This window comes from Phocoena sinus, chromosome 3 (genome assembly GCF_008692025.1).
Source record: "Phocoena sinus isolate mPhoSin1 chromosome 3, mPhoSin1.pri, whole genome shotgun sequence".
NCBI classification, from domain to species: Eukaryota; Metazoa; Chordata; class Mammalia; order Artiodactyla; family Phocoenidae; genus Phocoena; species Phocoena sinus.
Window position 1 is genome coordinate 26262466 of NC_045765.1, and position 26825 is coordinate 26289290.

The 26825-nt window shown below is 50.0% G+C and overlaps 1 protein-coding gene across 4 annotated transcripts in view; it reads right to left on the reverse strand.

Moving 5' to 3' along the window:
- KCNIP1 (potassium voltage-gated channel interacting protein 1) overlaps window positions 1-26825 on the reverse strand; it is a 356720-nt gene that overhangs the window by 208673 nt on the left and 121222 nt on the right. For 2 of the 4 annotated variants that reach the window (XM_032628579.1, XM_032628581.1), the window contains exon 1: window positions 18616-19194. The exons of the other annotated variants lie outside the window; for them this stretch is intronic. In XM_032628579.1, coding sequence (XP_032484470.1) covers window positions 18616-18676 — 61 coding nt within the window. In that variant the 5' untranslated portion in view covers window positions 18677-19194. Of the gene's footprint in view, window positions 1-18615; window positions 19195-26825 lie in introns of those variants that run through there. 4 annotated transcript variants of the gene reach the window in all.

Below are 26825 nucleotides of genomic sequence, written 5' to 3' on the forward strand. Positions count from 1 at the left end.
GAAGGCTTCAGCTTTCCTGGGGGAGGGCTTCCCAAAGCATTGCCTAGCAATCACCATCAGCCTGCTCCAAGGATGCTCGCCACAGCCCGACTCCCTTCCTCTGAGCGCAGTTCCTGGCCCGGGGGAGACCTCCTGTGCAGGAGCAGGTGGGCGCCTGTCAGTCTGACGGGGGCACCTGTCAGTGTCACTTGGTTTGGCTTCCTGGATGTACACAGCCCCATCTCTTGACTACTGCCACCCAGCAAGCTTCCACCATCTCCCACGGCCCTATTTATGACCCAGAGTGGGGGGAAAAATCTATCAACTAGGAGCAAGCAACTAATCCGTTTATTCGGTTGCCTCAGGTCTTCTGATGTAATTATAATTCCTACTAAGGCACCGGCGTCAGGCTCGTTTCAACAACCACTGCAGACATGATAATCAAAGCACCGGGATTCCTTTGTTCCAAATCCTGTACAGATGGGGCTCACAAGGTATGCTTTGGAGGGAAAACTAAGCATGTTTTTTTAATTTTTTTTTTTTCTCTCATCTCCTCTCCTTCCTATCTCCTTCCATACAGAGATCAGGGAGAAGGTGCCAGAATGTCCCACGTGCAGCTGGAAACAGACCCAGGCCGACGGGGCTGTGAATGTGGCTCTTATGTGCTCACGGGCCAGCGAAAGATGCCTCGTGATGAGGCAGGAGTGGTGCCCAGGAGAGGATGCTGGCTGCTTCCCAGAGACCTCACAAGGTGGCATTTACTTTGGTGAACTCCCCAGCCCCTGGCCCCCAGCCTTGGAGGTTCGGAAACCTGCTTTTGCTGGCACGCCCAGAGGGACCCATCTGTCAGGAGAACACTCCCACTAACCCAGATCATGAGACCAAAACATAAACCACACTGAGAAAAGGAACTGCCGTGCAAAGCAGGACTGCTGAAGCTGTCGTGACCTGTGCTGTCTCTCCCTAGAGGCAGAGCTGCCTGGGAAGGCGTGTTATAATAATAATAAAGTTTCCTGATGAACCTAGAATCATCTGGGATGCTAGCTGAACCACTAGAAGGTTTAATAGCATCAGACTCTGACTGTTTGCTGCATCGTTTCCCCAGGAGGGAGATAGTTGACCCTAGGATCACACAGGTGATCTGCCCTTTTTTATGCTAAAGAGGACCCAACAGCATCTGGACTCAGACTCCTTCCCTAGGTAGGACCCTTAGCCAGCTGATTGGGTGCCCATCCCTGAACTGCTCTCTGTGGCAGGCCTGGCTGTGGTCTTCACACTACCTCCATCTTAGCTTCCCCAAGAGTATAAATTTGCTGTGGAGCCAACCAGCGACCGCATTTTCTGCCTCCTTCCCCTACCCCGCCTCCCCACCACATCTGGCTGGGGTTAGGCGCAAACTCTCCCGGTGAAATCTGTGTATAAGTGATGTCTGTCATGGCTGGGTCACAGTGGTTAAGAAGTAGTGTGTTATCTCTACCCCCTTCACCTAGATGTAAAGGAGGCACTAGGGTTGGTGGAGTGACAAGACAGAAGGAAGCTGGATCCCTGAGTGACCACGTGGAAGAAAGCTACTAGCTCACCAGGAACACCCACATTGAACAGCTATATGAATAATAAATAAAATTCTGTGTTAAGCCATTGAAATACTGGGGTCTATTTGTTATAGCAGCTAGCATTACCCTAAAGAATATGTTTTTCTGTTCTAGGCCTGCATCCCTGAGAATACAGTCATCAGCCAATGGAGTGTTAAATCTTCTGAAACTTCAAATTCATACCCAACCACCATCTCTTGTGTCACTCCTAAAAGTGGCTGATGGTGCATGCTGTGCATGGATTTGCTTTCCCAAGTTCTAACTTGATTCCCACCTGCCATCCTTCCCAGATACGAGCTGATGTTACTTGCAGATCCCAAGCCACAGGCATGACATGGCAAATGGGATTCTGAAAGTATAGAGATTTGTACATATACAGCAACACACAAATGACTGGAATGGTCTTTCAGCCTGGAAGAAGAGTTTAAATGTACACACACAAACACACACACACACACACACACACACACACACAGAGAGAGAGAAATGCACTCACAGGAGCAGAATGGAGACAGAGCAGAGAGATAGCCTGGGCTGTACAGAGGGAGCAGAAAATGTGAACTTGATCAGAACTGCGATGCAAATAAATTTCAACTATCTCCATGTCAACTGTAATCAATTGGTAGTGACTGCTTGGAATGCTGTGTTAAGAAGGATTCTGAGTCACATTCTGGCTCAGAAGGAAAAAGTACTATGATGGATGATCAATTTCTGCCATGGGTAATAGATAAGGGAATGATAGCACATACCAGGAACCATCATACTTGTGCTAGGGACTAAGATTGTGGTTGCAGAGAAACCTATATTTATGAAGTCTATGACCCAGAACTCACTGGGTCAAACCATAACAACCAAAACCACTGTTAACCCTCAAACGAGTGCCTATTACGAGGCAGGTGTTTTATGTACACCTTTTCAGTTAATCCTTACAACAACCTTGGAGGGAGCTATTAGCCCTATTTTACAGAAGACAGATCTGAGGTTCAGAGAGAGTAGATGACTTACCCAAGATCACACAGCTCAAGAGAGACAGAGCCAGGTTCTAGACAAGAAGTGCCTGGCTGTTAAGTGTGTGCGTTTCACCATTACACGGAACGCTCTGTGCATTCAGTGGGGTCTGGATTAAGAGGAACAACATGTGTCAGTCTTTTCGTCTGACTGCTGCCCACTGACATGAGAGCAACGGTGGCGGGAGGAGGGCTTGTCTCCCAGGCAGCCCAGATGGAAGTTGTGTGAAGACCAAATTGGTTTCGGGTTTGAGCTTCCGACAGCCTTTCTGTCTCTTGAGCTAGTTTACTGCTGTTCCAAAGTTTTGGAAGAAGGCCAAGAAAGGCAGGAAGAGAAGGAGAGAAGGGATGGGAGACTTTTATGTTGTCAGTTCCAATGATGTGCGAGCTACCAGGGAGAGATCACAGAGCTGGCAGCCAGGAGAACTGGGATCAGTCTTGCGTCGATTTGAGCTCCCACAGAAGCAGCTTTCCTGAGCCTCAACTTCCTCAAGTGTCAAATGGAGCTAATGCCAGGTAGTAGGTGTAAAGTCTCTGAGCGATGGCACTACAGAGACCTAAAAGACAGATGCGCCTGGGTTCAACGCTGTCCCTGCACTTTGGCCTTCGGCCTTGGGCAAGTCAGTTCTCTCTGAGCTTCAGTTTTCACACTTCTAAAATAGAAATAGTAACAGTATCTACCTCAAAGGATTGTGTGACAATTAAATGAGATAATTTAGGGGACGTGCCCAGCCCAGTGTCCGATGTCCCATTCAAGGTAGCACCCTTTACCTCTCTCTACACAAATGCACATGCACCAAACACCCTTTAAAGAGTCACCGGGTGATATGAGAAGTCTGGGGAAGGGCGGGAGCCTGCCTCAGTTTCCATCCTTTCCAGATGGCACTCGGTGCTTTGTAACCTTGAATAGATTCAGCCTAGCTTCTGTCCATCACTCTATCCCCTCACTCGGTGTCTTCGCTTGAGTTCTCCTTTCTACCTGGATTCCCATACACACCTTTGAACAACAATAACAGTCGCAACAGTAAAAATGCCAACAGTGAATGAATTCTCTCTGCATCGAGTGCTTGCTATGGGTAGGCAGCCTACTATTGATACCTGCACTCTACATGTTTACATTTTCTTCCATACTCTTATTACCTCACTCTCTCCCTTCATCTCCTTCTTGATCCTGTTCCACGGTTTTAGGGGACAATAAATCAACTCCATAACAGATAAGGCTGCAGGCAGCTCTAATCCCAAAACCACTTTGGTCTTTCCATTACCTCCTGTCCTGAGCTGCCTGGGAGACAAAGCCTCATCCTTAGCTCCATCTACACTTGATTTTTCATACTCTTCTAAGGAGCTGATGTGGTCGGTATTATAAACCTCACTGGACACACAAAGAAACTAAGGTTCACCTAGTAACTTACCTCGAGTCACACAGCCAATAAGAGGCAAGCCTGGGATTTAAATCTGAGACTATTTGGTCTTCAAATTGAATTCCTTACTTGACAGAACAGTACCTGGCCCCCAGTGCTGACCGGTTATCCCCATTTTTCTAAACAACCCCACCAACAATATGTGATCCATTCAGGGGACCCCCTCAGGCTCAGAGTTCCAGGACCAGAGGATTCAAGGTGAATCCAAGCCATATAGGTTCCACCAAAGAGGGACACACAAAATCTCTGGTCTATCGTTATTCATCACCTATTATATGAATCTCTCCATTAGTGACAGGAATAATAAATGCTACCAATATTAAGAACCATTACCATGTCTTGAGCCCTTACTACGTGCCACATACCTAAAAGCCACAAGAACCCTACAATGTCGGCATGTGATTATTCCTTTTCCAAGACGAACAGAGGCCCTACAGGTGACTCTAACTTGCCCAGGGTAAAAGGTGGGCTATGGAGATACTGGACTTGAAGCCACTTCCATAATCCCTCCCAGGACCGGGGGTGGGGGGAGGGATTGCTGCCAAGAAGAACTTTTCTAGAAGCAGAATGTGCCTCTCCTTCTTACTACACAAAAAACGAGCGCTGAGGAGGAAGCATGGACCCTTCAGAAGCAGCTGGTGGGAGATGCCATTTTCTCCACTGTTGCTTGTATTCAGAAGTCAGTGCAGAATCAGGGCAGAATGTGGTTGGGCCAGGCTGACCTCCAGGGCCCACCCCCACCCCACCCCCAGGCAGTCTTCCCAGCTTGCCAGGTAAGAAGGGCTGCTGCAGTAACCACCCTGGTCCTGGCGTGAGTGCAGGTACATTCTGGTGTTCTGGGGAGCTGCCTGATGACCCCGATACCTTTGGAGATGGGACATTTAACCGATGAGCTCATCTAAGAGCATAGCCTCATCCTGCAATTTTATTCTTGCCTTCCACAAATATTTATCGAAGACTGACTATGTACCAGGCATGGCAATGTGCTACATGCTGGGAAGGCAAGTGTCGAGAGGGCGGCTTATAGGAAAAGCATTCTGAAAGTACCAACCACGAATAAGAGTAGAAGTGTAGAGGCATGGGCTGAATTGTCTTATTCATTCCTATTGTTAACAAATATATCTGGGGGGATTCAAATTCTGGGGGTTGGAAATCTTTCTGTGCAGTCTAGTCAAGGAAAATAGTTTGGACAAAGGGAATGACAGCCTCAAATCCACCTGTGCTACTACCTCCATCAGCACTGTTAAATTACTACCACCAGTACCACCATCATCCTGCCACCAACACTACTACTCACACCACTATATCACCACCACCACCATCGCCAACATCCCCCCGCCATTATCACCACCACCACTAATACCACCCCTCATCACACCACCACCACCATCGCCAACATCCCCCCTGCCATTATCACCACCACCACTAATACCACCCCTCATCACACTACCACCACCATCGCCAACATCCCCCCTGCCATTATCACCACCACCACTAATACCACCCCTCATCACACTACCACCACCATCACCAACATCCCCCCTGCCATTATCACCACCACCACTAATACCACCCCTCAACACACTACCACCACCATCGCCAACATCCCCCCTGCCATTATCACCACCACCAATACCACCCCTCATCACATCACCACCACCATCGCCAACATCCCCACTGCCATTATCACCACCACCACTAATACCATCCCTCAACACTACCACCACCATCGCCAACATCCCCCCTGCCATTATCACCACCACCACTAATACCACCCCTCATCACACCACCACCATCGCCAACATCCCCCCTGCCATTATCACCACCACCAATACCACCCCTCAACACACTACCACCATCGCCAACATCCCCCCTGCCATTATCACCACCACCAATACCACCCCTCAACACACTACCACCACCATCGCCAACATCCCCCCTGCCATTATCACCACCACCAATACCACCCCTCATCACACCACCACCACCATCGCCAACATCCCCCCTGCCATGATCACCACCACCACTAATACCACCCCTCATCACACCACCACCACCATCGCCAACATCCCCCCTGCCATTATCACCACCACCACTAATACCACCCCTCAACACACTACCACCACCATCGCCAACATCCCCCCTGCCATGATCACCACCACCACTAATACCACCCCTCATCACACCACCACCACCATCGCCAACATCCCCCCTGCCATTATCACCACCACCACTAATACCATCCCTCAACACACTACCACCACCATCACCAACATCCCCCCTGCCATTATCACCACCACCACTAATACCACCCCTCATCACACCACCACGATAGCACTCCTATCACTAACACCACTAACACCACTAACATCACTACTCATACCCTATCCTCATTACCCCTACTCTAATCATCATTATCACCATTAAGATCATCATACTCCAGCATCACCATAAGTACCACCTATCATCAGCACCACTACTTCCATCAATACCACCAGTCACCAATATCATCGGTCACCAACACCTCTGCCATCATCAACATTATCCCTACCACTTATAACATCGTCCCTTATGACTCTCATCATTGCTACCGCCAACACCGACACCACCACCACCATCACCACCACCATCATCAAGATCATTACTACCACGGTGACCATTATCACCATCTACATATTGATACCCACATTTATACACTGCCTTACAGTTTGCCACATACATGCACATTGTCTCACTTAATCCCCATGACAATCCAATGAGTCGATATCATGATAGTTATTATTTAACAGATGGAGAAACTGACATGCAGAGATGGGTTAAGCAATTCTCTTAAACCACACAGCTCATAAGGGGAGTTAGACCGGCCTCTGGTTCTATTTTACTCAACACCCCACACCTGTTTTTTCCTCCATCCACTCTAAGTAAGCAGTTATGGAATGGCCCCCAATGCTCTATGTTTTTGCACTAAACCACAGCCTTTGACGTTCAGATACTGTGGATAGGCACAGGGGGTGGTGTCAGAGCTATGCCCAAGTTTCTTTGCCACACTGATCCCAATTAGGGAATCCCACGTCCTCCTGCATCTCTGTGAAATGTCAGTTCAAGTCACCAAGTACCACTCGTGGGCTCAGAACTGGGTCGAGCTTCTCGGAGGGGCTCAGCAGGGCAGAAAGAAAAGTTCCGGTCGGTTGTTGAGGAAAATGTACTCTTACTGGAGAGTGATGCATGTTTACAGGGAGTGATTATAGAGCAATTCAAGGCGATCAACTGCTAAATCATGCAGGACCAACAGTGAGTGCATTGGGAGGATGGGGGGAGCGGAGGCGGGCGGAAGTGATCCCTGGGAGGCTTTTGGGGAACAGGGTGGGGTGAGAGGGGACACTTCCACTTCCTTTGTCCTGTGCTCGTCCTTGCTCTCTATCACCTGCCAGGACCCTTTCCTCTACCTCAATAAAGGTGGACAGCCTGACTCCGGTCTCTGCCTCCATTCTCTTCCCTCCCATTTCTCATAACAGCCTTTCCAGTGACATCCTCCAAGTCACAAACGTGCCAAGCATCACTGTCATTGTTTATTCCTTCTCCTTTCTTGCTGTCTGCTTCACTGACGTTCTCACGCTATTCCTTCCACCTAGAACTTCACCACCTACATTCCTGCCTGGGCCAGGCCCTAGCTCTGTTATCAACCTCAAACGCCACCTCTTTCGACCTTCCTCTCTGACTCTCCAGCCCTGCCCCTCAGGAGGAGATGCTCTTCCCCTCCCCGGAAGCCCCACAGCGTAACACAAGCATGCGGGTGTGGGAATCAAACCCTCTGGGTTCACATCCTGGCTTGGTCACTTATGAGAGATGAGACATTGGACATTTCCTTCCTCATGCCTCAGTTCTTTGGTTTCCTCATCTGTAAAGGGTCAAGTAACAGTGCTGACTTCCTCGTGATGCTCTAAGATTTACACAAAAACCAGGCTGCTGAAGTGTCTGGTACGTAGTCGGAGCTCTATAGATTTGGGTTAATATTATTGTTATCGTCCCGGTGTGAAGCTCCTTGAGGGCAAAGGCAGTGTCCTACATCACTCTTATCTCCTTCTGGCAGCTTCTCCTTCAGGGGAAGTAGGTGGGAGCCTGACGTGGCTCCCGGACAGGCTGCACGATGTGGACCAACGTGCAGAGGGGTGGCTCAGGCAGGTCAGGAAGACCCAGGATAGTAGCACAAGGCAGGGACACATACAATAGGCAGCAGGGAGTGAAGGGTGCCCCTGAAAAAGTTAGGACAGGATTCAATACTCAGTCTCTAGTCCCAGGCCTTCCCACCCATCCTCATAGCGCACCCTGGGGACATATCAAATAAGCAGGGTGCTTCTAGGAAATGAGTGGGGCTGTATTTGGAGTCGGTCAGAGCTGGTGTGAATCCTGGTTCTTCTACCAGCCACCTGGAGGGACTTAGACAAGTCACTTCCTGCCAAGTCTCAGTTTTCTCATCTATAAAATGGCGGGATGAATGCCTACCTCTCATAGTAGGAGAGTTCACTTGCTAGATGGGGATAATTATAGTATATACCCCATAGGGTTGCTGTGAGAGTTCAATTAGTTTAATGTATCAAAAGTACTTGGAATAGTACTTGGTACAAAGTGTTACACACGTCATTTCTTTTTACTATTGTTCTTCTTATAAAAGCTTTAAAAATATTGTCATATTTGTCAACACCTTGCAGAGTGCCAGGCACACAGTAGGTGCTCAATATAGATGAGTTTTTTCTTTTTCCTGTCTGGTTCCAACTCTGAGGCTGAAGTACCCAACAGGCACATTCAAGAGATGCCTAAAGCACCAGCAAAGTAGAGGCATCAAAACTTGTGAAAAAACCTGTTTTGAAAATATATTATATTTCAAAAAATGATCAAAGAAGTTATCATGGGAAAAATCTGAATTTCATTTCATTTCTTTAGACTTATCTTACTGTTTCTGTTTCGAATTATCTAAGTAGCAAATGGTGAGGCAGTTGGTGGTGGGGACACAGTCTTTTAGCCTTTGGGCCTTTAGGGCTTAAGAGTCTAATCCAGCCCAGTGTCAGCACTAAGAAAGGGAAGGAAAGGGAAGGAAGAGAGCGGGGAAGACTCTCTAAGAGACCTGCCGATTGTGCAATTTGACCATCCATTTGACCGTCTGGGAGAGTCTTACAAGGATGAGTCCCAGGGATGGAGAGAAAGTGCAGCCTCCATCACATGAATGCTAACGCACTGGCTTCCCAAAGGCAGCTGGGCGCCCTGTGGCCTCCAGAGCCCACTCCTGGCCGCCAGCCGAGCCCTCCTCTTCTTCTGGTTCCAGGGTCGGATGGGTGAGGAGGCCAGGGGCTGTCATTCCCTGTCTCTAAAAGCTCGGGAGCAGCCACAGTTGTTCAACCTCTTCTTGGGGGTCAGAGGCCTGCTTGCCCTGGATGTGCCCTCAGGCTGGAGGAGGTAACTTGGAATCAGACATGCTTCAAATCCTTGCTCTCTAATACTGGATGATCATAGAACCTCCCTGAGCCTCAGTTTCCCAATTTGCAAAATGAGGGTGACAAAACATCCATCATGGGACTACTACAGAAATGAAAGAAGATGAGGCACACAGAAGGCTCTGGGACGTGGCAGGCCTTCAAAAGTTAAAATTCCTCCTCTTCAAGCAATGCTTCCCCATCTCTCCAATTTCTACCCTAAACAAGCCTATTTACCCTGGAGGAGTCCTGATTAATTGCTTAGTGCAGAAAGCTTCCTACCATAACTAGGATGGTTCGTTTTTTTTCCAACAGAGACATCCTACTAGGCCCCCTAGAAAAGGCATTTGACTTTCATGCTTCAGGCCCTTCCTCTGTCCATTAGATTCCTATTAACTTCTGTCAAGTCTTCTGGCTTCAAATCCCACACAAAGGCTTTTGCTCAGAATCCAGGCGGCCAGCCTAGTCTGCCATACTGAGCTTTGTCAATGAAAACCCTTGTGGAGAGATGTCAGTAGTTCACACCAGTCTGTCCTGCACCCTGTCCTGGCCTACGGTCTTGGAAGCCAACTAGATGAAGACCTAGAATGTCCCCTTGTCACACCTCCAGGTAGCATAGATCTTGGAGGTAAAGCTAAGGTGATGGCTGGTAGAATCAACGTTCAGGATCTCCCTTGGCTGGAATAACATTTTAAATTAGCAAATGAAAACTTAATGGGCATACGTGGTCCCACCCTTCTGTTTCATTTAAGGAAAAAAAAGAAAACAGGATCAATTGCAGAAACGCTGATCTGGGGAAATCTGACTTCCTGGCAATTCATATAAAAACAAGCAGTGCTGGGGAAGCCTGGGGTTCAGATCGCAGGGCTGACGCTCAAGCTGTGTGACTGTGGGCAGACCGCTTACCTTCTCTGGACTTGTTTGGTTATCCTAAAATGATACTTAAACCAGAAGGCTTCAAAGGTCCCTGCCAGTTTGATATATAATCCTATAATTACATATATACATATATATCAATATATACACACACATGCACCTTATACTCTGTGCTCTAAGTCAATGTTTCTCCAACTGCAGTGGGCATCCAAGCCACCAGGAGATCTTGCTAAAAATGCAAGATTCAGTAGGGGTCTGAGACTCTGCATTCCTAATAAGCTCCCAGGTGATGCAGAGGTTGCCGGTGTGAGGACCACACTTTGAGTGGCATGGCTCCAAACAGCAGTAACTTGCCTCTAATTCATCCTTGCTATGTTCTGACCACAGTATCTTACATGCATTCTTGCATTTAATTCTCATAACGACCTTGGAGGTAATTACCATCAATATCTTAATTCTCTAGATGTGGAAACGAAAGTTCACAGAGGCAAGGGGACCTGCCTGAGGTCACATAGCTAGTAAGTCGCACAGCTAGGTTTTGAATCCAGGTCTCTCTAATCAAGAGCATGTGTCTGTACCTGCTATACCACATATATATATGTGTAATACAGATTTAGGCCAATGTGTGGCTAAGGACGGGAAGGGAACTAGTGAGAAAGCAGAAAGCAAATGCACCAGCAAGTTCTTGCGTTCGTTTCCTTTGCGAGGATGACCACTCATCCACCCACTGATCCCTCCCTGCCTCTCTGGACCCTGTGAAAACACAGACTGATTCTGGTGTCCGATTCTGATGGTTTGAAATTCTAACAGCCTTGGAGGTACTTAAGCGCTCCATCCTTCTCTGACAGGCAACGATGGCTGGAACAAAGGGAGAAGAATTTACTTCACAGAAATGATTAGCGCAGAGCAGAGATGTTTAATCCTATTAATGAATTTGCTAATTGACCTTCTGCCCCCAATCATTTCGTATTCAGGCTTTTGGAGTGTCAGATTAAATGGAAACAGATCCAGGGGTTGTTGGAGATGAGGTGAAAAGCATTTTGCTCAAGGCCTGCAGATGGCTCAGTAGTTCCATATGCTAATGAGGTGCTTTATCTATTCCTGGATGCCTTCTCCCCCATCTCCACACACCCTGTTCTTCCTCGAGGGGAGGCCAGGAGGGGAGGAGGCTGGTGAGGTTAAAAGCTCAGGCTCTGGGATCAGCCAGAACCAGGTCCTGCTATCCGTACGCTGTGAGACTCTGGGCAAAGCACTGCCCTTCTTGGAACCTCAGTTTCTTCATCTGCAAAATGGAAACTGTAGTAGGGTCTGTTCTCCAGGGCTGGGAGGAGGTTAATCAAATAACACAGGAAAAGGGCAGAGCAAGGCGCCTGGCACAGAGCGAGGCCAGGTCAACGTTAGGTATTAATTTAACCCTGCTGATGACCCATGTTCTCCTATCTCACCGTTGGGAATTTCGTCATCATCTGAAACTGACAGCTTCCCACAGAAGTCACCGGAGAAACTGCTTGGGATTCCAGTGGCCATAGTTGTGATGGCTCTGGGGCCCACGGGGTGGACTCAGAGGCCACAGCTCGAAGGCACAGAGATCACCAAGGATCACCAACATCCATCAGCGTGCAGACTGATCATCCAGTCACAGTGCAGACGGAGCCACAGAGGAGGAAGGGACCCGCCCTGAGATGGGACAAAAGGCCGCAGCAAAGCCACTACTGCCCCGAGCTGCTAGAATCATCTCACCTTCTGTGAACCACTGTGCTCACCACCTCCTGCGCCCCTCCCACAGCCCTAAGGAGATAAGGGAGACACCATCATTGCCCTCATTTTAGAGAGGAGGAAACGGAGGCTCAGAGAGGTTCAGCTAAGAAGTCACAGAGTCGGAGTTTGAACCCAAGTCTCTTACTTTAACCCAGTGGTCCTAACCATTGCACACCCTATTCCTAACTCTCTGATTTGACTGTAGCTCCCACTGCCACCCCCCATCCCCCAACTGCCCCAGTGAAGCTTTCAGTTTGGCCTGGAATAAGAAGAATTAATCCAATGCTCTGCTCCCATGGCTACTCTAGTGATAGCCCAACTGATCACAGCTACTCCCTAAAGGTGACCTATTTAAAACACTACCTGGAGGGAGTGTTTTAAATTGTCTGAAAGTCTCAGTCTCTCTCTCTCTCTCTCTCTCACACACACACACACACACACACACACACACACACACACAGAGTAACTCTCTCACTCTCTCTCTCTCTTTCTCTCCCCCCACCCCCCAATACTGCTCAGCTTCTGCCTGATGAATGGGAACATCAGCTCCAGGGCCATTATGCAGAACTTTGCAGCTCTTCTCCCCATGAGCAGACCGGATTTCTCATCTGCGAGGCCGCATTCCTGCACTCCTTGGAGCCATCAGGGACTCACAACCTGGTCTATCCATCCTTATCTCCATGCAGACAACATCCATCAGCAACAGGCCTTGACAGAGGCCCTGAAATAAGACTCATTCCCTGAGAGCTAGTCAGAGAGACGAATGCGTAAATCCATAATCACATATTGTTCGGGACTGTAGCCAAGGGAAGGAGCAACAGCTGTAGGGGAGCAGGGGAGGGAGAAATGTGCTCTGCCCACAAGAGCTTGGGAGGAGGTGACATTGAATGAGGTCTTGAAGGGTGTGTAGGAGTTCACCTTGGGAGGTGGAAGTGGAGAGAGAGTGGGGAAGCCAAGGGGGATCTTGGGTAGAAACATCAGGGAAGCAAAGTTAAAGGACACATACGGGATTACTTAGTGAACAAATAACTGAGTGGACAGATACACAGATTCTTGATCTCACCAAGACAAGACAAAGGGGAACCTGAAATACAAGGGAGGGCATTGAGGGTTGGTCCTCACTTTAGTTTTTTGAATGAATCAACAAAAGAGTGAGAGCCTAGAGATACTTTTCCATCTTCCCACCTTCCCCAAGGTACAGATATCCAAAAAATTACCAGAACTCTTCTTGACTGAACTTATAATTTTCAGCTCTTCATGAAGCACTTGTTATAAGTTTACTATTAATTATCTGTACCAGGGCCTCCTGTACCACTGACTCCTTCCACGTTCCACGGTGGGGGGCTTAGATCCAGGATTTAGGTAGCATGACTATCAATGCTCTTCATGCAAAGACAGCCTCCTATCATAGCCTTTCTGGGACTTCATTAATCATTCATTAATTTATGGATTCATTTACTCACTCATGCACTCACTTCTTCAACTATTCCTTCTGTCATTCATCTGTTTCCTCACTCATTCACTCACTTATTTATCCCCTCATTCATTCAATCATTCATTCTTTCACTCACTTGCTAATGTATGTATTCACTTGCTCATTTGTACATTTACAAACCATTTATTGAGCAAAACCCTTCCAGGCATATATGGAAGTCCAAGACACGATCCTTTTCCAGGGACCAGGCCAAAAAAAACCTCAAACAGTAGTCCTTTCACTTCCATCTTTCAGTCTTTACCATCTCCCTCTCCCCACTCGCTTTGAGCTTCCTTGACTTTCTTCTGGGATAAAGGGACCAGAACTGTGCCCGGCACTGGGTATGGTCTCCCTGTACTTTTGTGACTCTCAGGGGGCTGGGGAGCAGGAACGCTGTTCTCAGCACTTCCCTGCTTAATGGTAAACAGACTCAGTACATTCTGTGGACAAAGCCAATTCAAAGCCAGCAGACCAAAGAAAAGAATTCATTCCAGGCAGAGGGCTGGTAACTGAAATTCCAGTGGGAAGCTAACTTTTGCTTCAGGGTGGGCAATTCCAGGAAATAACAGAAAGTGGCCAAGCAGTCCATTATTTATAGGTTCCTCCAGAAAAGATTTACAGAGTACCTACTATGTGCAAGGAACCAAGCTGGGGACTATGCAGGATGATTCAGAGTAGCTCCCCTGAGAAGCTAACGTTCTGGGGATGGGGTGAGGGGTTAACACCTCCATCAATTGCCTAATTCAAAGCATGACTTGAGAGTCATGAGAACGTACACCTTAGAAGATTAAGGAATTTAGATGGGAGAAGTTGCTTCTTTCCAGGGCTTGGGGGAGCCTTCCTGAATGTGGAAATAGCTGAGTGAGGTCTTGGAATGTGGGTAGAATTTTAACTATTAGACAAGGAAGTGGGGGGAAGGGTAACACAGAGTTAAAAAGATGGATAAAGATGCAGAAACGGGTAATGCTGAGGGCATGGACACCTCTGTAAATCAGTATTCCTCTTTTAGACATAAGAACACTGACATTTCCAAGGTGAAATGACTTGCCAGAGGTGCCTTGAGCCCAGGACAGTGTGACGGCAGGGCTACTGCTTCTCTACACCTGGCTGCCTCCCACTGGTCTCCCAGATTTTTCCTGGGAGAATATGCTGGGAGAACATGCTGCCCAGAGCAACAACCCCCAAACCTGGCCTCATCAGGGATATTGTGCTTCCATAAGGTCTCTAAGGTTCCGAGATGCTCACTGGTCTTGGAGTGAGGGGACCAGTCCCATATTTGTCTCTAACTTGCCGTGTAGCCTTGGAAAAAGCATCTAAAAGCTGTGAGATTTTGTTGGCTCATCTATTCAATGAACACTCTGGAGATTCCAAGCTCAGTCCTTCCTGAAGGTTCTGAATGCTTTCCCTCGGTCACGGCGGATGGATAACCCAGCCACCCCTGCAAAGTAGTTTTATTTGCTTATAGGCAAGTTTCCATTGAGATGCCCTTGGGCTAGTGACGTTCTCCCTAAATTCTCTCGCCCCCTGCCCCTCACAGAGGCCCAGCCACTGCACCTGCGTGATCCTCATCTGATCACCCCTGATATCCCGACCCTTTAAGCCCAGAGCCGTGTCCTTCGTATGATAAACACATACAAAACTGTTGGAGCCAGAAACCCTACCCGGGACTGGGATGCAGAGACTGAATCTCTGAGGCAGGACTTTTCTCATTCTTACTTAATGACAAACAAAGGTCCCAAACGGAGAGAAGGACAGGAAATGAATTTGAAACTTTCTTATTCAGTGACATAGCTCTTAAATTACTTTAGATTTCTGTGGCCTTCTGGAAGCTCTCCCTGAACACCCAGGTTGGGTTAGGCATGTCCCTCGCCACTAAATCATGTGGAGCTTTATATGTATGTGATTCCAAATTACATTTTCAAAACATGCAGTGTATTTGTTAAACAAGATACAATGTTTTCAGGACCAGCCACAAAGCAGAGGTCAGCTGGGGCTGCAGCAACAGGACCAGTATCTGAGCACGTGAGGTTTGGGTCCTAGTTTCCCGGACACGGCAGAAGGAACGCTCCAGAACTGAGCTGTGAGGATTCCAACAGGCATGGACTACTTCCAGGATGGCTTACTCTAGGCATTTGGAAGCCCTAAACACTAGAGCCATAAATTGAATAGTAGTTAAAATTTGCTGACTACTTATGTAGCAGAGCTCGTGCTAAGCATTTGATTTGCATTATCCCTGAAATCCACACAGCACAACAGCTATTTTAAGATGGTAACTACTACTGTCCCTGTTTTCCAGTTGAGGAAAATAAGGCTTAGTCACGCAGCTAGTAAGTGGTAGAGCCTGGATTTGAACCCAGCGGTGAGACCGATTCCCGAGTTGAAAATCTCCACCACTCTCTTCTGACTGTTTGCAATTAGATCTGAGGCTGGTGTCTCAGATATCATAGTGGCAGCTCTGGTAAGAGCATCAGCAACAGAAATCTTCAAATTTGAGAACTGGATGGAACCTGAGAAAATGTCTAATGTAACTTCCGCCTTTTACAAAGGTGAAACCTAGGTCTCCATGGGGCAAGGGACCTGACCAAGAAGTGATCCCTGATCACTAGCCTTTCCAGCCAGTTTCCAAGCCACTTTTCTCTGCAGAAAGGGTCTTCTGCTGACCAGCATTCCACTGAGCTAGACAGGAAGATAAGACTCTGCTCCAGGACAAAGGCCTGGGGGGGATGTACGTAGCTGGAGCCCTGGACAATTCCAGCCAGTGTGGTGTGGCTTTGTGCAAATGGGGCTGACCAGACACCCCAAGCTCGGGGCAGCTTGTCATGGCAGCCCATCCACTAGCCCTGGACCCGCAATGAGCCTCAAACAAGTGTTGTTGGGACAGTTAAGTGAGAATGCGCAGATAAAGCACCTAGCACTGTGTCAGGCACACAGTAGGGGCTCGCTGAATGCTGTGCCCCCTCCTCTCTTTTCTTAGACTCCTAGGAGAGAGAAGCAAAGAGCTCTGGCCTCCTGGAATCCTTTGGGAATCCATCTGGGGTGACCTGCAGTTTTGTGTAGGAAAAGGGAATGGTAGACAGTAACGTCTGTGCAATGTCTCAGCTCATAATCTTTGCCCAGCCCTAGGTGAGGAACTCCATATCCATCGTTCAGTTGATCTTGGCATCTTTCAGCAATCTCCTCTGGGTCCCTGGTAGCTGCAGCCGACACAGTATATGAGGCAGGGTCCTCCCTCTCTCCACTCCCTCCACACCCTGTTTCCTGACAGGAGATAGTATCCTGTCCATTTTATGGATAAGAAACTGAGGCTTAGACAGGTGAAAGGATCTGCCTGAGGTCACGTAAGGAAGGAGCGATGGAGCTGAGATTTGCACCCAGAATCTGTTGGACTCTAGGGTCCAAGATCTTTCTGTGACACCTAGCTGCCTCCCAGGAGTGCCACAGGCATTGAAAATGTATTAAAACAAATCCCTGAGTTTCTTATCCCCACAGTCCCCTGGCCTCTGGGACCTCACGGTGGTCAGACGGTTGGGAAGGAGACCAGCATTTGCTGCTGAACGTTGTCCCCAGTCAAGCAGTATCTGAGGATCCGTGAGAAGTGGGGCTGTTAATGTCAAGGTCCTGGGCCGAGGCTTGCAGACCTGTCCTGCCTAGGACTGGTAAAACGGCACCCAGTCTCTTCCCTGCCAGGAGGATGCACAAGGCAGTTGGACAAATGGGTCGAAGCCTCTTCCCATGTTCTAGGCTCTGAATGCCAATCCAGCTTCATCACCTGAGATCTTCACCCAGAGATCCTATTCCTCAGTATTCAGCCAGCCTGATGCCTCTGGGGACTGGGCCAGATGTCGAGATCCCTCAAAGACAAGTTATTCATGGGAAGCTATCTCTGCGATGCAGACTTTCCTACTGAATCAGGAAAGACCAACCAAGTCTTGAGAGTGGACTCATTGTGCACCCTGGGGTCCATTATCCTACCGCTGATCTAATCACTAGTCAGCATAAGGGGTAGGAACTGTAACCTCACCTGTCACCAGAACCTGGGCTCCAATGGCAGAACTTAAAGGTTTAACTGTCAGGTTACTTAAAACCTTTCTACCACTCACAGTAGTATTTGAGCATAAAAAGCAAACAAACCAAACCCATCATATTCTTTTTCCTAACTGCATCCAGTGTCTTTATTCCAACAAGCAACTTTCAAACAGCTGGATAGGAGGCCTGCACAGTCCCCCGCGGTGCAACATGTTTCCCCCGACTTCACACGGACCCGTTTCATGACTGTCCCGCTGGTGAGACTGGGCTTATCTCAGCCGGAGTCCAGGCAGGAGGGACTCAGGGATATTATGCTTTCTAATCCCTGATGTCAGCTCACCTCTTCACCAGACCTTGACAGTGCTCTCAGCTCTCAGGCGGCTCCCAGAGCGTGGCAGCATCCTCGTGTGATGCCCTGGCTCCCAACTCCCTAAAGCCACCAGGACACGAGCCCTGAGAGTTTTATCACCTGCCAGCAGCTGATTCCTTTTGGCTTGCAGAAAGCACTCTCTCCCTGATGATGGACCCCCAGGTCCGCACAGCATCGCTGCTGGGGGTGGGGGTGGGGGGCAGTGAGTGAATATGTGAGCACCCTCGCTGGATGCCCGCAGTCGCACAAACACCAACGGTTCATGGGAACGGGAAGAGCTTCCCAACATTTACACTCAGACAACATCGTCCCCACCTCCCACCTGTGAATTTGTCTCTGCCTTCTGTGCCTAGAGATTCCTCCAGGAGTAGGGTCCTGGCACCTGGTGCCCCGGAGAGGTTCCGTGGCCCCTGAGGCTGCAGCCCACTGTGGGTCCCTCCTCTGCCAGCTCACGGGTATTCACACCAATCCTCCCGCCGGTTTCTTACTCCTTTGGTTACAGGAACCTGAACCCACTCCTCATGGGGAGGGGGGTCCGGGCCAAGGGGGTCCCGGGCCAAGGGGGGCAGGAGGCACACCCCAACCCAGCACCGAGCACCCCCAAACCCAGCCAGGGGAACAAAAGGAAGAAGGAGGTGGCTTACCTTTCGAGGGTCGTCTTTGTTTGGTTTGCAGAGACGAGAAGGTGCCCATGACGGCCCCCATGGCAGCGAAGACTTGTGTGCGACTTGGGACCTCGGGCCCTGCCCCTCCCCTCCACTGGAAGGAAATCAGTGTGGATCTTCTACTCCGAATTGGAGGAGGTAAAAAAAAAGCCCCCCGCAGCTCGCCGCAGCTTGGTATTCAGCGAGCGTGGGGCTGGGGCGCTGGGAGCCTTTTCTATCCTTCTTCGGCCCCGCACATGCACTGACTCACAGGGCTAGCCGTTCCTGGCGAGCCTTCGGACCCGGGCCCTGCCGCTTCCCTCGCCGAGGACCGAGAACGATGCCCCGAAGCCTGCCTGGCGCTGGACACCGGGCCGGTGCGCCCGCCCGGCCGAGGCTCCTGAGCCAGCGCCGCGTGCGCTGCGGGAGCCGCGCTCGCCCGCCCCTCCTGCCGCACGCTCGGCTCCCCTCCCGGCGCTCGGGCTGGGTCTCGGGGGGCCGAGTACCAATCATGAATGAACAGAGCGGGGACGACGTGGAGCGGAGCCGCGCGCGCCTGCCTGCCGCGCTCGAGGCGAGTCTGAGGCGCGCGGAGAACGGCCGGCGGGTAACCCCGGGGGGGCGGGGCGGGGCCGCGGCGCACGAGGGGCGCGGGGTGCGGACGCCTGGCCGATGGGTGGGGCTCAGGGGGCAGCAGACTGCTTCTCGGGAGAACGTGTGTGTGTGTGTGTGTGTGTGTGTGTGTGTGTGTGTGTGTGTGTGTGTGTGTCTGTGTGTGTGTGTCTGTGTCTGTGTGTCCCTGCGTGGGGTGCGTTGTTTCATTTGACTTCAAGGGAAATCTTTATGGGGTGGGGCAAAGTCTGCTCCACCCACGGGATGGGATGTCTTAGGAGGAAAGTGCCCTCCTGCTCCCCGGGCGCCAGGGTCACCTTTGAATGACAGGAAGTTGGGAAGGGGAAAGGAGCCCTCGGCCCCTATGGAGACTTCCTTACTCTCTTTTGTTTCTTCCCTCTCTCCCTCCTTCATCCTTCTCCCTCCTTGACCCCCAAGAACTTACAAGCTGTCGTTAGGGGGCAGGACCCCAAACCCTATCTTGACTTCTCATGCAAAAAGACAAAGTTTGGGTCTACCCGTTTGGATTCTCCTCAGCCCCCCGGTGGTGCTGAAATGCAAGCTTTGCTCCCCTGAAGTCTGCGGAGGAGCTGCCCTTCCTGAGCTGCCTGGGTTCCCACTATAAGCAGTGTTTGCAGGTCATAGGGTTTCCCGACATATGGCCTCATACACATAGTCACACAAACATATGTGCACAGGTTCCACAAGTCCACACAGATGTTGCTGTTGTACACACAGACTCATAGTCCATAACACCCACAGGTGCATCCCTAGGACTCCACACAAGACGTAGACACACAAATACGCAGGTATGCAGACACACACACGTTCAGTGCAAAAGAGCATCACAGTCACCCATGTTTACACTGACTTGAAGCCGTACAGGCATACAGTCCTACCCCAAGGATACAGAGCTCCCCTTCGTTCCAGCCCATTAGCTGCCATTCTGCGGGACACAGGTGGTCTGCAACTTGGCCAGGGACCCTGACTGGTTTTATTCACCTATTCATCACTTCATGCTTTCTCAAATCCCAGCACTTGTCCTATTTGGTGCAACAGGGAAGGTGCACTTAATAAAACCCATCCCTTTCATTCGTGTGGCCTGTTGCTATATAGCTCACATCACCCCACACCCTGTGACTATTAGTCAGGTCGTGTCTAATCATCACCACAGAGAGAAACTGAGGCTTACCAAGGGCAAGAAATTTGCCTGAAGTTACCCAGCCAGGATAGGGGATTAGAACTTGGAGCCCAGGCCTCTGTCATCACTGTGTGATGGGGACACTCCTGTTGGCAGTTGAGGATACTGTGGGCCACTGAGCTGGGGAGGTCTCCTCTGGGTCCCACCAGATTTAAAGCCTCAGCTCTCCTAACTGCCAGTTCAGGGCTTATCTGTGTCCATGAGGCCTGGAATCCCGGATGATAGAGCAGGACAGGTAGGGGCCGGCCCTGCCTCCCTCCTGCCCTCCCTGCTGGGGAAGAAAAGTGGGGGTGGAGCTGAAGCCTGGGGTCACTACAGGACCCACTAGGATGGCCAGGACTTAAGGAACAGAGGGATCTTTGCTGGGGAGACGGTGATGGTACAGCCCCCAGTTTTCTCAAAAATCTCTGGATGGAGCACCAAGCCATTTCACCTTCAGGCCTCTGCTCAGCTCCACACTACCTGAGTGACCAGGACCGGCACTTGAGAGTTTACAAAAGGCTACGATGCCATTCTCTCATTTCCTTCGCCCCCCAAGGCCCTCTGAAGAAGCAGATGAATTGCTCCATTGTACAGATAGAAATAGTAAGGTCATCTAGAGGAGTTCACAACTGGCTGTATCTGAGCAGTGGGAATAAAATGAAGTCACCGAGACAAAGTTCAAACTGCTGAGCATGAATTATGAGGCCCTTTAATGGTCTGGCTTCATTTCCCAAGGCCCCTGCTCTCTTTGGGGCTCTAGCCACACAGACCCTCACTAGTCCCCAGTGTGCCCTCAGTGGTTGTGCTTCAGGGCTGTCCCTCTGCCTAGAATGTCCTCAACCCTTTCTCCATCTGACAAACTGAGCTCACCCTTGAAGACCTACTTCAGGTGTCCTGATTTCTCCAGGAATCCCTCTCTGGGCCCCAGTGGTATCCCCCTTGGGGTTCCTACGGAACTTGGGGACTCTTTCCCATCAGAGCACTCACTACCTTGGTTCTCATTGTCCCCTTCCCTGTCTGTCTCTCCCTCTGGACTGCAAGGTCTTTAAGAGCAGGGACTGCTCCTGATTTAGCTCTACACGGTCTGCTTAACCCTTGGTTTCTGACAGGGATGCAGTCAGTCTATGTTCGATAAATGAATGAAGGAAAGAATGAACTGATAATTTTCTTTGCTCAGTGACCCAATTAGTAAGTAACAACTGATGATTAGCAGATCATCCTTGCCTTTCAAAGGAAGAAGCACACTCTCCCAAGTGAAGATTCATTCATTCAACAAATATTTGTTCATTCGTACACCTACCATGTACCAGATATTTATTATACATGCATAAGAGTTCATTTATTCCTGATGATGCCGTGTGGTAGGTATTATCTACAGATAAATACACACACACACACACAGTACAATGCAGCAGACATCACCCATGAGATGCTCACAAAGAATGTGTCTAAGTAGGAATACACGACAAGTGTGAGGGACAAGAGAAGAAGAAAACAACAGCCTGGACCCCTGCCTCTTGGAGACTTGCAAGAGAGAACTACATGGAGAGAGCGGGAGCCTCCCATCACTCACCTGGCTGTAGGGACCATTTTTCCTGCTGTCCTGATGTAGTGTACTCGCTTAGGTGATCTTGCCAGTCCCAACCAACATGAGTTTCAATGGCTGTGACTCCCTCTATCCTGGAAGGTGAGCCAGCTCATGCACCGTCTCTGGCTCTGACTGCTCCCTCATTCACCCTGTTGTGGGTGAAACGTTTGTGTACTTCCCACATCCATATGTTGGAGGCCTAACCTCCAGAGTGGCTATATTTGGAGATGGAGCCCTTAAGAAAGTAATTAAGGTTTAAACGAGGTCATAAGTGTGGGGCCCTGACACCATGAGATTAGTGTCCTTAATGATCTTATAAGAACAGATATCAGAGGGCCCCCACTCCCACCACCACTGTGTGATCAACAAAAGACCATGTGCACACACAGCATGGAGAAGGCAGCCATCTACAACCCCAGGGGAGAACTTTCCCCGGACGCCAACCCTGCTGGCACCTCACCTTGATCTTGGACTTCTAGTCTCCAGAAGTGTGAGAAAATAAATTTCTGTTGTTTAAGCCACCCAGTCTGTGGCATCTTGTTATAGCAGTCTGAGCAGATACATACACACTCACAGGGCCTGTGCCTGCCCTCAGAAGTCTCTGGAGGCGAGGCCTTGCCTTTCCCCTGACATGAGCACCCATATAGGACTCCATAGGGTACCCCTGGGAGGGTGCTTACGGGGGGAAAGGGTGAGATTGTCAGAGACCCGCAGAGATCCTGTTGAAGCAGACATGTGCTTGTCTGTTTACGAAACACACAAGCTGTGTTCCTTGCTTCCCTCTCTCCTCACTGCTCCCTCAGCCATGTCTCTTCCCATCCTTGCGGACCAGGGCAGTTTGCTGAGTTCCCACCACACAGTCAGCAGTGTCAGATTAAGAGCATGAATCTGGGGGGCTGCTAGATCTGGGTTCAAATCCCGATTTTGTCCCTTATTAGCTGTGTGACTTTGGGCCTGATGAGCCCTTCCTCTGAACTCTACGTTCCCCTTCTGTGGACTGCATTAGTACCTACCTTGCAGTACTGCCGTGAAGAGCGGTGAGGTCATGTGTGCGAGGTCCTGAGTAGGTGTCCGGCACTTAGTGTGGCCAGTTAGAGAGAGTGGACTGCTGAGGGCCAGACATCATGCCAGGCTAGAGCCGTGTGAAAATGAGTAACTCACAGCCTTCCCCTTGGCTTCCATCTTGCTCTTCATCTATTTCAGAGGAAATCTATTCTCAGGGTCCCCATCTGGTATTAAAAGGCTCAGATTAGTTAAGGAAGGGAAAGTGGTTGGCACCTGATTATGTGCAATTCCGCACTCTGCTAGCTGCTGTCTTGTACCATTTCCCAAATGTTCCACATGCATGTCTGGCCTCCTCGAATAGACTGTGAGCTGTTAGAAAGCAAAGCATACACTCTCTTCCCCTGTCCCCCTCCAGCACAGCTCAGCCTGGCCCAGGATGTCCTAAGTGTTCCACAGATACTCACACCGAGGTCATTCAGGGCAGGGAAAGGGCCCCATCCTTTAGACCTGGGATCAAATCCCACTTCTCTTCCTACATGTGAATTTGGCCTGGGCCGCTTCATCTGTAAAACGTGAACAGGTCCCCTTCAAGGGTGTTGGTGTGAGGATTGAGTTGGATAAAGTAAAGGGAAAGTGTTTTAACTCTCTGTAAAGCACTCTGCAAATGTCATTTATTATTATTTGCTCTGGGGCTCATTTAGTTATTCATTGATTCATTCAACATATATTTATTAAGCACCGTCTACCTGCCAGGCACTATTTTAAATACATGGATCAGTAACGAACAAGAAGACGCGAGAGTCCCTGCCCCTCAGGAAGCTGGTGATCTAGGGCTGAAGACAACCAGATGCTCTCATCATTACAAACTGCAATCGGGAGGGGGCAGGTTAGTATGGGATAAGGTGGTGGGGGATGCTCAGAGAAGCCAGGTAGGATAATTGTTTGCAAACTACTGGTGATGTCTTGAGGAGAAGAGGGTGGGGGAGGGGGAAGGGGAGGGGGAGGGGAGGGGAGGGGAGGGGAAGGGGAGGGGAGGGGAGGGGAGGGGAGGGGAAGGGGAGGGGAGGGGAGGGGAGGAGAGGGGAGGGGAGGGGAGGGGAGGGGGAGGGGAGCGGGGAGGAGGAGGGGAGGGGGAGGGAGGGGGAGGGGAGCAGGGAGGGGGAGGGAGGGGGAGGGAGGGGGAGGGGGAGGGAGGGGGAGGAAGGAGGGGGGAGGGGGAGCTCTCCAGAGGGCGGGAAGTAGATAGAGCTTCAGGCTTCACATGTGGTGCTTGTTTTGTGACCTTGAGCATGTTATTTGACCTTTGAAAGCCTCACTCTCTGCACATCTGCAAGAGGAACCATCCCACCAATGTCAGTGGCGAGGTGAGGCTGAAAGCGGTCATGATTGTAAAAGCACCCGGCACAGGGTTTCCCTGGCTGGAACACAGTCCTGGCTCAGAAAATGCTAACTCCATTCCTCAGTTTCCCCTTTGGGTCTCCTTTGCAAGCACCTTCTTCCCCATCTTCCCAGGAGCAAGAAAAGACCTTGGAATAGGACTCCAGCCTGGGAAGCGCCTCTCCTGGGCCATGTCCTCATGCATCAAGCATGGCCTCATCTGTCGAGGCTGATCACGCCCCTTGAGGGAGTGGGGCTGGTGTGGGCTGCAGGGAATGCAGGAGAAGCCAGGACACAGGCTCTGCCCTTTATGTCCTGACCGCTGCACTGCCTCAAGTGTTTCCCTTTCATGCTCCAGCATTGGAACAGTCTCCACCAGGCGCTGAGATGAGTTCAGACAGAGTGCAGCCACCCACGCAGCCCAGACATTGGCAGCAAAGCCCTTCTGAATTACCCAGATCCAGGGAGGTGGGAATGACATTCCAGAGCACCTCAGCTTGCATTATCTGAAACATTACATGTTGTGGAGGCCAGAGAAGCCATGGGTGCCGCGCTAGACCCGGCACAAGGCAGGTGCTTCATGAAATTGATCAAATGGCTCTCGGAGGTGGATGGAAGGATGGCTGGAAGGAGGAAGGGTTGGAGATGTGGAATCAAATAAGTTCAAACATTTAAGTATCCGATGAAACCTGTGAAACTGCTTCCCCAAAATAACTGTGCCTGCCTGCACTCACACTTTGCATAAAGTTTTACGGCATTCATGACTCTCCCCACTGAAGCACATCTATGGACACCTGGTTAAGAAACTCTTTCCTAAGGTGGAAAATTATATGAAGAGATTTGATCCAGTCATTTCTTAGCTGTGTGACTTTAAGTTCTCTGAGCCTCAGTTTCAACTTCTGTAAAATGGGGGTAATAATTATGCCAATTTCTGAGGGTTGCTATGAGGGTTAAATGAGAAGAAGCATTTGTGCATTTAGTGAGTGCCTCCTGTTTATCACACCCTGAGTGGGTCTCTGGGGTTGCAGAAGTTTATGCCCACTGGCTTGGAGAGCCACAGACCAAGGGGCAAAGGGCAGATAAACAACTCCCTATAACATCCCAGACTTCATCAAGAAACAGTGGGAATGACCTCTCTAGCTCTGCCAGTGAAAAATCTGGCCCTTGACCCTGGCCAAGCTGGCCTGTCCCACCCAAAGTCCCCACCCAAAAGTTTGGACTCAGCAAGATCAGGGGCTTAGGGCAGCTTAGGAGGGCAAAATTCAGGGTGGAGGCAGGGTGGAGAAATTAAGGGTGGAACTGGGTAGAAAGGGATGGAGCTAGAGGGGGTGGGGGTGAGAGAAAGAGGCAGAGCAAGGCTGAAGTGGGGCAGGGGCACCCTGGATAATTGCCATAGTGGTATGGCAGGGTGGACAGGTGATGCTGAAATGACTGGGGCAAGGGGGACAGAAACCATGGGCAGAATTTCTTATCTTTTTAAAGTGTGTGTAAAATATGGATCCATAATTTTGGGTAAACGTCCAGGAGTCAATTGCGTTCACTGCCCTTCTTTATCCGCCTTAGGTTGTATACCAATTACAGTAACAACGGCAAGCACCATCTATGCCATTCTTACTATGTGCCAGTCACATACCTAGTCCCACTTAATGATTTCGATACCCTATAAGGTAGGTACTCTCATTATGCCCCATTGTATATATGAGGCAACCAAAGCACAGAGAGGCTAATTGACCTGATCAATGTCACACAGCAAGGAAGTAGTAGACTGGCCTTGAACTCAGGTGATCTGACTCCAGAGCTCACACTCCCTGTCTAGCCCCAAGTCCTCCAGCTGCTGTTGCAACTGATTTCTTCTAGCACTGTTTCTCTGGGGATTCATAGGAATGGTGTAGCATCTTAGAGCTGAGGGACAGATACAGAGGGGAGTCTGGCCCTCTGACTGGCAGGTGCTGCTCTCACCCTTACTCTTAGGGCCTGGGAGCTGCAGCCGTGGCCACCAGCCTTCAGGGATGCACACTGGGTCTGTTTTCCCTCCAGGGCTTCTACAGACTGGAGACCCTAGAGGAAGTGAGCTGGTGGGGGGGGGGGGGGGAGGAGGGAGCAGCTACGAAGCTGCGTGATGATTAGTAATAATGCCAGCGATGAACGCTCCTGGCTTTGCACAGCTGGCTGAACCTGTCAGCACCGGCTCCCAGCTTCCCAGCACCGCTGCAGCAACTGGAGCCTGAAGAGAGAGGAAGGAACATGGAAAAGAACCGTGGCTGCTGTTACGCAGAGGACTGACTCTGGGACAGGGCTGCAGAATTGAGGCAACTTAAAACTACAAGATATTGGGAGGTATCTCTTGTGTTTTGTCCCGTGACCACATCCCCTCCTCCACATTGAGACCTGTGGCATTTACTGCCTGGGGCACAGAATCAACGGAGTCACCTTCTTGGATTTTAA